General features: G+C 43.8%; 1 protein-coding gene across 1 annotated transcript; it reads left to right on the top strand.

Annotated features, from left to right (window-relative positions):
• Positions 1-6,349: 6,349 nt before the first annotated feature.
• Fam170b (family with sequence similarity 170 member B) lies at positions 6,350-8,770 on the top strand. The gene is given in 6 exon segments (XM_047552067.1): positions 6,350-6,462; positions 6,981-6,987; positions 7,756-7,986; positions 7,988-8,185; positions 8,188-8,344; positions 8,347-8,770. Coding segments are annotated over 6 exon segments (924 nt in total). The 3' UTR covers positions 8,565-8,770.
• The last annotated feature ends 4,107 nt before the right edge of the window (positions 8,771-12,877 follow it).

Raw genomic sequence — 12,877 nt, 5'->3', positions numbered from 1 at the left:
AGCCAATCTTAAGGTAGTTTCTGAAATAACTATTCTAGTAGGATAAAAATTAAATCATTCCAGTTCTGCTCTGGGATAACCAGGGAATTCACATGTTTTCTAGCAACTAAACATCCATATGTCTTGGATGTGAACCGAAGTCCACACCAGAGTATGTACAGCATACTTGGAAACTGAGGTAACTCACTGTTGGCCTTTGGGGTCCTGGGTTCTCATCCTCTAAGTCAGAGCCCTGGGCCATGCAGCTGGGGGCTCATGCAGTAAGACTTAGCAACTGTGGCCTGAGAGCTGTTTCCAGGTGGACTATGGCCAACTCATTTTGGACATAGAGGAAAGACCCAGCCCTTTCCCCCGAGCTTCCTGTGTGGCTCTCTAAGAACATGCAAAGGGTGTGGTTAACTGCTGGGATGCTGGAGCTCTGGTCATGTGCATGGTGTCCAGGGGATGTCCTGGCTTGGATCACTCTTCCAAGGAAGCATGCGTTGGAAGCAGATTCTTCTGTTTTCGGTAACCTCCTCAAACACTGCAGTCCCACTAAGCAGAGCTGAGCAAGAGAGAGGCAGTCTCTGGGCCTCAGGGTGGGGACATAGATGTTCCTAAGAACTCAGATCCAGGGAACTGTTCTTCCCTGATCTCTAGTGACTGAGAAATCCTAGGCTATTTTGTGGGAGCCTGGAGGTGAAGTTCAAAACCCCAAGACAGTGACAAACAGATCATGCAAAGGAACAGCCTGTTATTAAGTTTGAAGGAAAACAAAAGTAAAACTTCCATCCCCATTTGCTTGCAGGATCTGAGACACAGTTTTCCCATTACATTTCTTGGTGGCTGAGTTTTTCCTTATATGAGCTACTGACTCACTTTAAAAAAAAAAAAATAGTTACAAGAAACAGTAGAAAATGAATTTAAAAGATAATACTTCCTTACTTCAATCTTCAATTGTCTTATGGCTTCTGGCACTTTCTCTGCAGAATGAACACAAGGATGAGGTCATCCTTAATTTCTCCACTGCCAGTATCTCCCCCCGCCCCCTCCAGATCTTCCCCTGCCTACATACACCTGGCCCACAGCATCTGGGGCAGTTGCCTACTTCCCTCCCTCCCCTGGGTACTAAGTCTGATCCCATGAGTACTTTGGGGAGGGTGACAGGATAGTCATCCCCACTCAAAGGGTCCTACTTTTAGTGTGAAGAACGGAACCTCCACCATTTGAAACAGTTACAAAAGGGCTCAGCCATAGAAATGTCACAAGCACAATCCATGCATCCTGCCTGCGATGTCAGTCTCCCTGGCCAGGAGAACAGGCTATTTCTGGACTCTCACTGGTGTTGGGGAGTGATTTGATGCTGCTGGTAGCCTGGATGATGGCACAGAACAATCTCTGGTATTAGGAGCAAAGGAAAGCAAGCGAGATGTGTCGTCTCTGCTTCCTGCCCTGGCTGTGGCTGGTTTGTTTCCTGTTAGCTGCCTTCCTCTCAGCCGAGAAAAACAGAGGCTGGGAAGAGCGGGGTTTGGAAGAAAAGTAAAGACTGGAAAATACTCCAGGCCTTCTGGATGAAGTTTAGGGCTCACATGCGATGTGTGCAATGAATTGGACAGGAGTCAAACAGTGCTCCAAGAAAGTGCTGCGTTGGTCCTTTTGGGGTTTTGCACACCACCCCTGTTGGCTGCAGTAGTGAAGCAAGGAGGTTCCTGGCAAGACCAAAGAACCAGCTGGAAAACTGCAGGGGCTGGGATGGGGGGGATGGGCGGGAACCCTAGATGGGTGGTCTCAGCTGAATATTTGCATGGAGCAAGCACGGGGGCTGGGATAGAGGCCTTTTCCATGAGCAGAGGCAGCCCAGAGGCCACATGAGGGTGAAGGATGACTGCACACCACTAGAGGGGCTTCACACCACTAGAGGGGCTTCACTCTCAGCTATATCCAGGGAGCAGCCTAGGGGACAGCTTTGAGTGCAGCTTGGCAAAGTCTTCAGGGCTTGAGATGGAAGACCCCCACCCCCAACCATCCTACCTGTACCTTGCCTAACCCCTCTGGACCCTCCAACTCCCTATGGACAAGGAGTGTTAACAATGTCACCTGGTGGGGTCATTAAGTGGATTAGAAAGATCATATGTAGATTCTAGGGAAAAAAGTCACTGACCCAAGGGAATTTGGGAAATGGTTTAGACCAGACTAAAGACAAAAACAACCATTTGTAAACCTTGCTATCTACTTGGTAAATTAGTTTCACATAGGGTCAGGCTTAGCACTGCTGAAGTTGATGAATGTGCACACCAGACTAAACAAGGTTCTTGGATGGTGGTGGTGGGAACTGTTGTCCCACGTGGTCCTAGAAGAACCACAGTGCTCACTAGCCCTTAAGTTTCCCTGACTGGGCAAAGGAGCCACACGAACGCAGATGCTAGTCAATGAGTTGTCCTACTGGGACATATTTAAGTATTTCAGGAAAAGTATTACAGGCTGCAAATCGACCCAAAATCCAGTTCCTTAAAATACCTTTTACTATGCTTAGTTTCTGTGGGTGGGGAATTCAGGCAAGGCACAGGGTGATGGCTTGTCTCTGCTCTATGACATCAAGGGCTTCAGCTGAAGGACTTGAAACCTGGGAGGTAGAAGCATCTGCAGATACACACCTTCAATCACACACCCAGTGGCTGACTGAGACCTTAGTTAGGTCTGTTGCCTGGAACACCTTCCTGTGGCCTCTTCATGTAATCTGAGCTTCCTCACAACATAGTGGATGAGTTCAAAGGAAAGTGGAAGCCATATCATCTTTTATGAGCTACCATCGACAGTCACAAAGCATGATTCCTCTGGATTCTATTGGTTGAAGCAGTTGCAAAATCCACCCAGGTTCAGGACAAGGGACCCTGTCACGCTGTAAGGAGAGCATATAGGATGGAACATACACTGGTGTAGCAATCTTTGGGAAATTCAGTCTCCCAGAGCTCCACCTTATTTTTCTCCTCTTCTGAGGTAAATGCTGTTTCCTCAGGTGTGATTATTTTCAGCTGTTCCATATGCCTTCGCATAATAGACACTATAGAATTTGATTTGGGGTTTTTGTGAAGAAGAATATCATATTTAACTTTTGTATACATAGGATTGCCTGTACATTCCCTTGCATCTTGCATTTTCATGTGACATGAATTTATTAGTACCTCCTTTTTAAATATATAGAGTATATTCCATAATTTGGTTATTAAACCATTTCTCTGTTTTGATGGATCTTTGAATTGTTTCCTATTTTTCTATTATTAAACAGTGCTGCAATAAATATTTCCCTAAGTGTTATTTTATGTATGTAGCACAAATGTGACTGTTCTCCAGGAAAAAGGTGATAGTTAAGTGCTTAATGAAAGAATATGCCTACTTATAATTGTAAAGGGTACCACCAAATTTCCTTTGAGAAGGAAAATTACATTGTTAACAATACAGTATAAGAAAATTCATTTTCCTGAATCTTCACCAGAACTTGGTGTTGTCAATCATGTTAACTCTTGCCTATTATAGGTAGAAACTGATGTACTGTATATCATGTTTTTTAAAGTTGTAGTTCCCTTATTAAAATTGGGTGGAACATCTTCTCATACATTCACCAGTCATCTGCATTACTTCTTATGGGAATTCCCTGTTCAATTCCTTTACTTGTTTTTCCGCATAGTCTCACTAAAACAGAGAGAAAAGCAAATGGAAAGAGTAAGATTTTTTTTAACAATGAAGTTAGAAAGATGACCAAGACCCATAATGCTTGTGAAGATTATAATTTAAGTGGAGAAATCAACCCCATAATTATAAATGTTAATTTGTATTTTCTTTCTACATATTTTTAATTAAAACACAACATTTAACCATATGAAACCATTCCAATTATTTCACAGCAGTTAATTTTTTATAATAGTAAATAAATTTTCTGTATACTTTATTGACTAAGTGTTCTTTTCCTCCATACATTGTTATTTACATTGTCCCTTAAAAATTTATAACCTCCCCAGCTGAGTGTGGTGGCACACACCTGTAATCTGTAACCAATAATTCCAGGGGTTGAGGCAGGAGGATCTCAAGGCCAGCCTCAGCAACTTAATGAGACCCTGTCTAAAAAATTAAAAAGGAATGAGGATGAAGTTCGTAGTAAACATGCTCCTGGGTTCAACTCCAGTACATACTCCTCATGAAGAAAGGGACTGGGGATGTAGTTCAGTGGTTCAATTCCAAGTTAAAAAGGAAGGAAGGAAGAAAGGAAGGAAAGAAAAGAGAGAGAGAGAAAGAAAGAAAGGAGAGGGAAAGAAAGAGAGAAAGAAAGAAAAAGAAAGGAAAAAGGAAGAAAGAAAAATTAAAACAAGAATTCTAACTTACAATATTTATTTCTCAACTAACTTTTACAGTGTTGATCTTATTTTAATTTTGTATTCCCTTGTTTTGTAAGGCAAGTCTCTATTTATCTGGCTAGAAAAAATACATTTAGAGTGTAGTGGTGCATGCCTGTAATTCCTGCAACTTGGGGAGGCTGAGGCAGGAGGAGGATCCCAGGTTCAAAACTGGTCTCAGCAATTTAGCAAGGCCCTAAGCAACTTAGGGAGACTCTGTCTCAAAATAAAAAATAAAAAATAAAAAGAACTGGGTATGTCATTCAGTGGATAAGCACCCTGGGTACCAGAAAGAAAAAAGAAAAAAGAACATCTCTTTGTTGTTGCAGGCGTGGCTTTTCATCACTCATCAGAGCTCCCTGTGTTTTCCTCCAAGCAGTGGCCTCTTCTGGGAAAGAAGGAGGCAGAAAGAGGCTGGGCGTGTGGATGATGTTGTTATTGCTTCTGGAATATCGGCATTATTTTCAATCCATCATCTTTTAGGAAATTTTAAAGAATAAAGTTGATGAGACTGAGCAGGGGTTGGGAAAGAATTAACTGCAGAGCAAAATGGTGCAGAGTGTGCTGGAGGAAGTGTATTCAAAAGAAAGGACATCCTGGAGCAAAGAAAGATGGCATATTGGATTTGTGCCAGGCTGATTGTGGCCAAAGTAGGGCTTGTGTAAGTGGAGGGGAGGCCATCCTCAGAGTCCTCATGGGAGCATACCTAGGAGCTGCAGAGATCTTAGGTGTAAAGAGCAGCCAGCTCCATGAGGCACAGATGCCCTTGTCAACCTGAAGTTTTGGTTGTTTATTTATCTGTCAATTTGACAATTATTTCTCAAGTGCTTGTTAATATGTTAAACATTGCTCTAGATACTAGGGATATAACTAGTACTAGATACTAGGGGAAACAAAGGACATCTCTACCCTCTTGAAGCTATCATTTAAGAAGGAGGATACAGATACAGGTAAGTCCACGATACACACACATGAACATTATGTATGCCTGAGGGTGATGACACCAAAACAAAAAGACAAGAAGGGTAAGGTAACAGAGATGGAGGGCTGAAGAGTACTTTTTCCTTTGGAGAATGAGCAGCCTTCTCTGTTAAGGTGACATTTCGGCGGAGATGGGAATGAGAGTGAGCCCTACAGAGAGGCAAGGGAGAGAGCCTGGAACAGACAGGAGGAAAAATAAGTGCCAGGGACCTGAGCCTGGGAGGGAAGATCCTGATATGTTTGAGCAGCAGAGAGAAGTCTGGAGCTGCAGGAACTGAGCCAAGGTGTGTATACGGGAGACAGATGGAGACTCAGAGGACAAGGAGCCTAAAGAGGACCAGGGGGAATTCTGGGGTAGGTAGTGTGGAGGAGGTAAGATGTTTTGCATCCTGTTTCCTTGGTGCGAAGTAGACCCACTTGATGTTGGGTGATGATGGTAGGTATGGGAGCATGTGTGTGGTTCAGTGCATCTGGCGTGAGTTTGTGTGCATGTATGTATGTGGGCTTAAGTGAATGTGTGTGTCTTTCATGACCAAGGGTGTATGAATGTGTGTGTGTGTTTGTGCTACCATGTAGAATGTCTGTGTGTTCAAGCATATTAGCTTTTGTGTGTGGAGTGATCATGCATGTGTGTGCCCGTTTATGCATGTGTAATGTCTCTGTGTATGTGTTTATAGTTTGTGTCTTCATGTGCATACGTGTATGTATCTGTGTTTTGTGTTTGTTTCCCTGATAACATACAGACAGAAAAGGTCTCAAGAGGAAATGAGCTCACATTGGGAAGCCTCTCCTATCACCCTGGCTGGGTCTCTGTCCTTGCCATGAGTCATAGAACAGACCCATGTCACTGATGACATCATAGAATATAGCCAGGATCCTAGTGACCGTGAGGAGTCCAGCAGCCACTGGGCCGGGGCCAACCAGAGGGCTTCAGTACAGCCCCACGCCAACTTTCACCAAACAGCTGGAAGCACTGAGACTCTGGGTGCTGATTTCAAGTCATGAGGCGCTTCTTCATGGACCACAGGGGAGAACAGTCACCCACTGATGGGACCCTCAGTGTGACCAGCCCTGAGTCCACAGGAGAGAATATGGAATTGTGCCGGCCAGGTGGGTCAAAAGGAAGGGCTGGAGGTGAGCTAGGTGCACTCTCTGGGATGGAGACCCAGAGGAAGGGTGTATTCACCATCAAAATAGATGGTGGTGGAGGAGGAAATCAGTCTTTATAGGAGACGCAGGCTGCAATTCAAGTACACAGGTGGTTTCAGGACATGTGTGTGAAGATGTGAAATGTTCACCTTTGTATGTTTATTTTAATGTGTCTTTGAAGAAATAGCATGTTAATCCTTTGACTTTAGCAGTGATGTAAACATTTCTTTATAATAAATTGATTCAAGTTAATCTAGAACATTCATTTGAAGGTCATCAGGATGTGTCCTTGGGCAAAGATTGTGTTCTCAGGGTATCACTTGCTCTTGAGGCCAAATGGCTCCACCAGTCATTTAAAGTCTCTACCTCAGTTTCCTCATCTGTCAAATGGGAGTTCATAATAATGCAGTTTCTTAGGGTTATTTTGAATATTAAAGGAGGTTAAAATGTGACAAGCACTTACACAGTGATGGATATAGTAAGTGTTCAAGTAGGGGTGGGGGAGATGCTCCTCTGGGTAAAAAGAGACATGTCACAAACTGAGAAGGGGAAGGAGTGGTTGAATGACTCAAAGCACTTGCCATTCATTGTTTTTTTTACATGAGCCTCATTAAGTTGTTATTTATGTACATAAACTTTACGGATTTTAAATGTACAAATTTGAAGCATTGTTATATCTGTACATTTGCGTAACCACCACCTGAATCAAGATACAGAACATGATAACTTTCAACGATTCCCTTGTGCACCTTTATGGTCCAGGCCTTCTTCCCCACCCCTTAGCCCTTACTGCCAGCTCTTGGCAGACTGTTCTGTCCCTATAAATTGCCTTTTCTAGAATGTCATCTGAATGGAATTGAATATTGTGCAGCCTTTTAAATCTGACTTCTTTCATTTAGCATGCATTAGAGATTCACCCACATTGTTGCACATATCCACAGTTCATCATTTTATTCATAGATAGAATTGCATCCTATGGCTATACAATCAGTTTATCACCAGATGGTGGCCTTTTGGGGTTAACTCAAGTCTTTTGCTGATAACATGCATATAATTACTTGATCCTTACATCACCCCATACTGCAGGCATTATGTATCTCTGAGTTATGAGGAAACCGATAAAGGCAGATGATGGGACCCACACTAAGGTCCCAGGAAGCCTGCACTTTCCAGAATCTGCAGTTGCTGAAGGTAGGTACTATACGGATCCCTTGGAGGGCACTGATGAAATGTCCTTCTGCCTCTCAGGAAACACAAGAGGGAGGAAACATCTCCGCGGCCAGGACCTGCCCTTCCCCATGAGAAGGACATCTGTTTCACAGCCCGGGCTCGGGGGATGCTGGGCTGGAGTAGCTCTCCATCGTCCCAGTCCTCAGATTACCAGTCCTACTCCCAGTACCAGTCTTGCTACTCCTGTATGTACAATGACCAGGATGCCGCCCCACAGAGTGTGTGCGCCTTATACACCCGAGTGCAAACAGTGCGCGGAAGTGGCAGTGGCCTGGGAGACAGAGACTGGTTTCCAGCCGGTCAGCAGAAAGCCCCGCATCCACGAAGCTGAGTTCATCAAGAGACAGAGGCAGAAAGGCTCTTCCTTTGAGTTGGCTTCCAACACTGACCTGCACTGGGACTTGGAAGCCAGCAAAAACAACTGCTGCCCAGACACCGACGATGCAGAACTGCGGAGCCTCTGGAGGGCTGCCTCCAGGACCTGCAGACACACCCAGACTGGCTGGTCACCACCAACTATGGGCTCCGCTGCTTGGCCTGCTGCCGCGTCTTTCCCACGCTGGAGGCCTTGCTGGAGCATGCCCAACACGGCATCCGAGAGGGCTTCAGCTGCCAGATCTTTTTGAGGAGATGCTGGAGAGGAGGAGGACCCAGGGCCAAGAGCAGGACCAACAGCTGGAGGAGGAGGAACAAAGCCTTTCCAACAGTAGTGAATGTTCCAGGTCCGATAGCAAGGTGCTTCTTTCACAGCAAGAGAAGGAGGGGGAGAAGCAACAGCAGCAGCAGCAACAGCAGCAGCAGCAGCAGCAGCAGCAGCAGCAGCAGCAGCAGCAGTGAGCTGGAGGTGAGGTGCCCACCCCTGCCCTCACCTGTAGCACCTGGGGCTGCTCCTTCCCCAGTCAGCAGGATCAGAGCCACCAGGGCAGGGAGAGAGGACCAGGAAGAAATCAATGGAGTTTGGAGCAGCAAGACAGGAGGGGAAGAGACCCTTCCCCAGGGCACAGCATTTCCACCAGAGTCCGTTTCAAAACCTGAATCCAAAGCAGAAGGCTTCAAGCATTTCTGATGGTGGGCACAAGATCTGAAACACAAGTGTGTGGCTACAGGGATTTCTATTTTTGCTGAGCATCAGCAGGCCCACGCTTGCTGTATAAGTAGATGTGACTCACAAGCAAGCCAACTGCAAATGAAGCTTCCGCCCTATTTTTTTCGTTGTTAGGAATCTGTCATATGCCCTAGTTCTATGTCTTATGTTATTGGGATTAAACTTGAATAACTCTAAGAAGTCAGTGACTAATTGAGTCATATTTTCAGGTCATACCCATAAAAGTAGCCATTTCTGTAGGTTGCAGACGAGCACAAACCTGGGGAGACAAGTAGTTTGCAGGATAGACACAAGGCTAGGGAAGTCCTGAGAGTTCATAGGTGTCAATTATATGTGTTTAAATGTTGCCATGAAAGGAATTAACACCTTCCTACCTATTGCCACTTGCAGGTGTTGGTGGTGGAGGGCTGAATCCACTCAAGAAAAGATATCAATCACCACCCAGCTTGCGTTAGGTACACCAGCAGCTGGAGCACATACTGGCCAAGCATCCCTTATCTGGAGTGCTTGGGACCAGAAGTATTTGGGGTTTGGGATTTTGGGGGGATGGGAGCAAAGTCTAAATGCAAATTTCATTTATGTTTCATATGCCCCTTATACATATATCCTGAAGGTAATTTTATACAATACTTTGAGTGTGCCTGTTTTTAACTGTGACCCATCTCAAGAAGTCTAGTGTGGAATTTTCCACTTGTGATGTTATATCAGAGCTCAAAAATTTCAGATTATTGAGCATTTCAGATTTCAGGTTTTGGGATTAGGGATGCTCAACTATACCCCAAACTCTTTTACTTCCAGGGACACAAAACAGGCAAGGAGATGGATCACAGTAAGGAAGTTGGGGGAGCCCAGAAGAGAAGCCTCAGATACAAACCATTTGATCAGAAGGCAAACTTTTCAGGAAAGGCAAGGCTCACAGGACTTGGAGGATAGGTGGTATAAACTGGGGTAGAGTTTCTCAATGGCAGCTCCGTTGACATTGTAGGCAAAATAGTTTTTTGTTGTGGGGGTTGGCCTCTACCTATCAGCTGTCAGTAGTATTGCCTCCCCTGCAGTTGCAAAAATAAAAAAAAAATCTTCAGACACAACTATCCCTTGATGAGTTAGACCAAAACAGGGACCTTGGAGGAGAGAATGACACAGCATATCTTGGTGATTGCCAGGTGTTTTGACCTGGCTGCATGTGCCAGGCATTGTACATTGTATGAAGCACGGGAAATAAAAAGTGAACAAAGTGAAAAATAACAGACATGGATTCTGCTATGTGGAGCTGATGGTCAATGGGTGGAAAAATTCATATATATATATATATATATATATATATATATATATATATATATATACAATTGTGTGTATATATATATATATACAATTTAAAATAATTATTAAAGTACTTTTTCATGACCTATAAGGTCTTATATAACTCAGCCTTTGCCACCTTTTCCCCCACCACTTCTTAGCATTCTCTGCCTCACTGTGCTCCAACCACTTTGACTTTTTTTCTCTCTTTTAATTACCTAAACCTTCATACCTCAGGGCCTTTGCACTTGCATTCTCCCTGAAGTGGAATGCAACCCTTCCCTGTCTTTCCTCAGGCTGACTCTTTACTCATCTCTGAGGTTTCAGCTTTTTCAATGGGGCCTTCCTCAATCATGCTGCCTCAGCTTATACCTCATTCTAAGTGCAGCTGTTTTTAAGAAGAAGTGACATAATCAAGTTTGTATGTATAAAAGCTAACTTTGCAGTGTATGGGTTGGGATGGCAGCTAAAGGGGAAAGTGAAAAGTAGAGAGTTCATTTAGGAGCTTATTAAAGAAGTCCAGGCCAGGGATGGGATTCACTTGGACAACTCTTGTCACAAGCCAAGGGGGACAGGAATGGCTATATTCAAGACATTGGGGAAGTAGAGTCCAAAGGACTTGGGGATGTGTACAAGTGAAGATGCAGGCAGTGGATTGTCAAGGGGGATTCTCTGGTTCCTAGCAAAAGCAGATGAGGAGTGTGCATTAATTGATAAGGGAGGACTTTGGGGGAAGATCGGTGTGATTGTGTGTGCAAGCATGCATGTGTGTGGTACATGTTTGCAATGAGCATGCATCTGTTTGTGTTTGTGTGTGAGCATGGTCTGCATGTGGACATGCAGGAATAAGTGTAGGACAGGGTGATGGCTCAGTTAGGACATGGACGATTCTAAATGCTAATGGAATGTTGAAGGAGAGATGTTAAATAGGAAGAGGTTTCTAACTTAGAACTCATAGACAAGTCTGAATTGAAAACCTATAAAAGGAAGTTAATAGCACATAAATGGTGTCATGTTTAAATCCCTACAGAGGGTAGATAGGATAAAGTTAGTATGGGGTTATTTTCACTAACTCTGCCCCAGTAATAATGTCTGGAGAGTAAGAAATGGTGTGTAGTGCTTGTCATAATACTTTTCTTCAAAGTCAACCAAAGAAAGAAAAGATGATTTTCAGGATGGTGAGAAGTGTTAAATGCTAGGAAGAGTTAGAGTGAGGTGAGGATGAAATGTTTCCCATCCCCTTTGGTGCCTGGAGGTTGCTCCTGGCTCCAATGAAGCAGTCTCAGTGGCCGAGAAGGGGAGAAGTCATATGGGCAATGGCCAGTCATGGTCACAAGACAAATCTCTAGAGACAAGCATGAAACATCCCTGATGAAAAGTTTAACTAGAAAAAACAAATGGCTATAGCTGGACCAAAGGAAACTCTAAAAACCAAGACAAAGTTGACAGAGCAAGTCTATGTGGTAATGCAATTGATTTAGCAGAGAGAAAAACTGATCATGCAAGAAAAAACTGGGAAAATCTAAGACATCAAACAGGAGAAAGAGGAATGAGTAAATATTCCTAACGACGGGCCCAAAATGAGTAGTTTTGTGTCCTTTATTGTATACAGATGGTTAGGTAGAACTTTGGAGCCCAAATTAAGGAACTTGGGCTCCCCCCTCAAAAAAATAAAAAGGAAATATTTTATACAAGTCATATTTGCATTTGTGAAAGATCACCCAATGAATGGGGTAAAGGATGGATAGATGAGCAACACCGAGGACAAGAAGCTTAGGTAAAGAGATGTTGGCAGGAGATGAAGGGAAACTTAAAAGATTGAAACTATGGAGCATGGCTGGTGTTTGGTGAGGTAGTAAGAGTAAAGTGTCCATAATAACCTCCAGGGTTTTTTTTCCTGGATGGCTGGTGAATGTTGACACCATTTGCAAATTAAGGAACCTGAAGAGGAGGAGGAGGGAGGAGGAGAAAGAAGAGGAGGGGAGGAGGAGGAAGAAAATAATGGTTGGCTGAGATGCTAAGCCCCCTTTTGAACAAACTGAGTTTAAGACAGGAACTTCTAGAAGGAAGTGGAGATTGGAAGAATGGTAAACTAGGATGAAGATAGATTTGTGTCCATATGCAGATGTGTGGTTAACTGAGAAAAGGCACGTCCCACAAGTGTCATGTCGGATGCATTCTCTCTGCTGGTCCAGGTGTGGCAGGAAGCTATGAGGTCATCTGAGAATTGGCGTCAGCTGTGGGGATGCTGTCACTCTTTTCAAGGTATAATAGGGATCACAGACTTTCTAACTTTTGCTCTGGAAGAGGCTGGAGGATCTACAGCAAAAAACAAAGGGCCCCAACTTTGTCAAACTCTACTTAGATGAGCTATCTGACATTGGAGGGGGCTTGGTAGTCTGAATCAGTAGGTAGACTCCAAAGACCTAAGGGAAAGAAAGGCTGCTGAGCCAGAAAGAGTGAGCACTCATAAAGAGGAGGATATTTTTATTTAAAAAAATCAGTAGGTCACGAAACTAAAATGAGGTACAATTAAGTTCTGATATTTCAGTCTTTAAAAGACAAATGTATTTATGTGCTGAACTTTGATACTCTTCAGGGTCAAGCATTATTTTAAATACTTTATGAATGTTCATTGTGTATGCTTTCTACAATCCAGTGGGTTCCTTTCTTATCCCTGTTTTATCAGTTAGTGAGCCGAGAGGCCAGCCAAGGTCATATGGCTAGTACACAGAAGAGTCAGCTT

Source organism: Sciurus carolinensis, chromosome 5 (assembly GCF_902686445.1).
Source record: "Sciurus carolinensis chromosome 5, mSciCar1.2, whole genome shotgun sequence".
NCBI lineage: Eukaryota > Metazoa > Chordata > Mammalia > Rodentia > Sciuridae > Sciurus > Sciurus carolinensis.
This window is presented reverse-complemented; position numbering and strand designations above follow the sequence as displayed.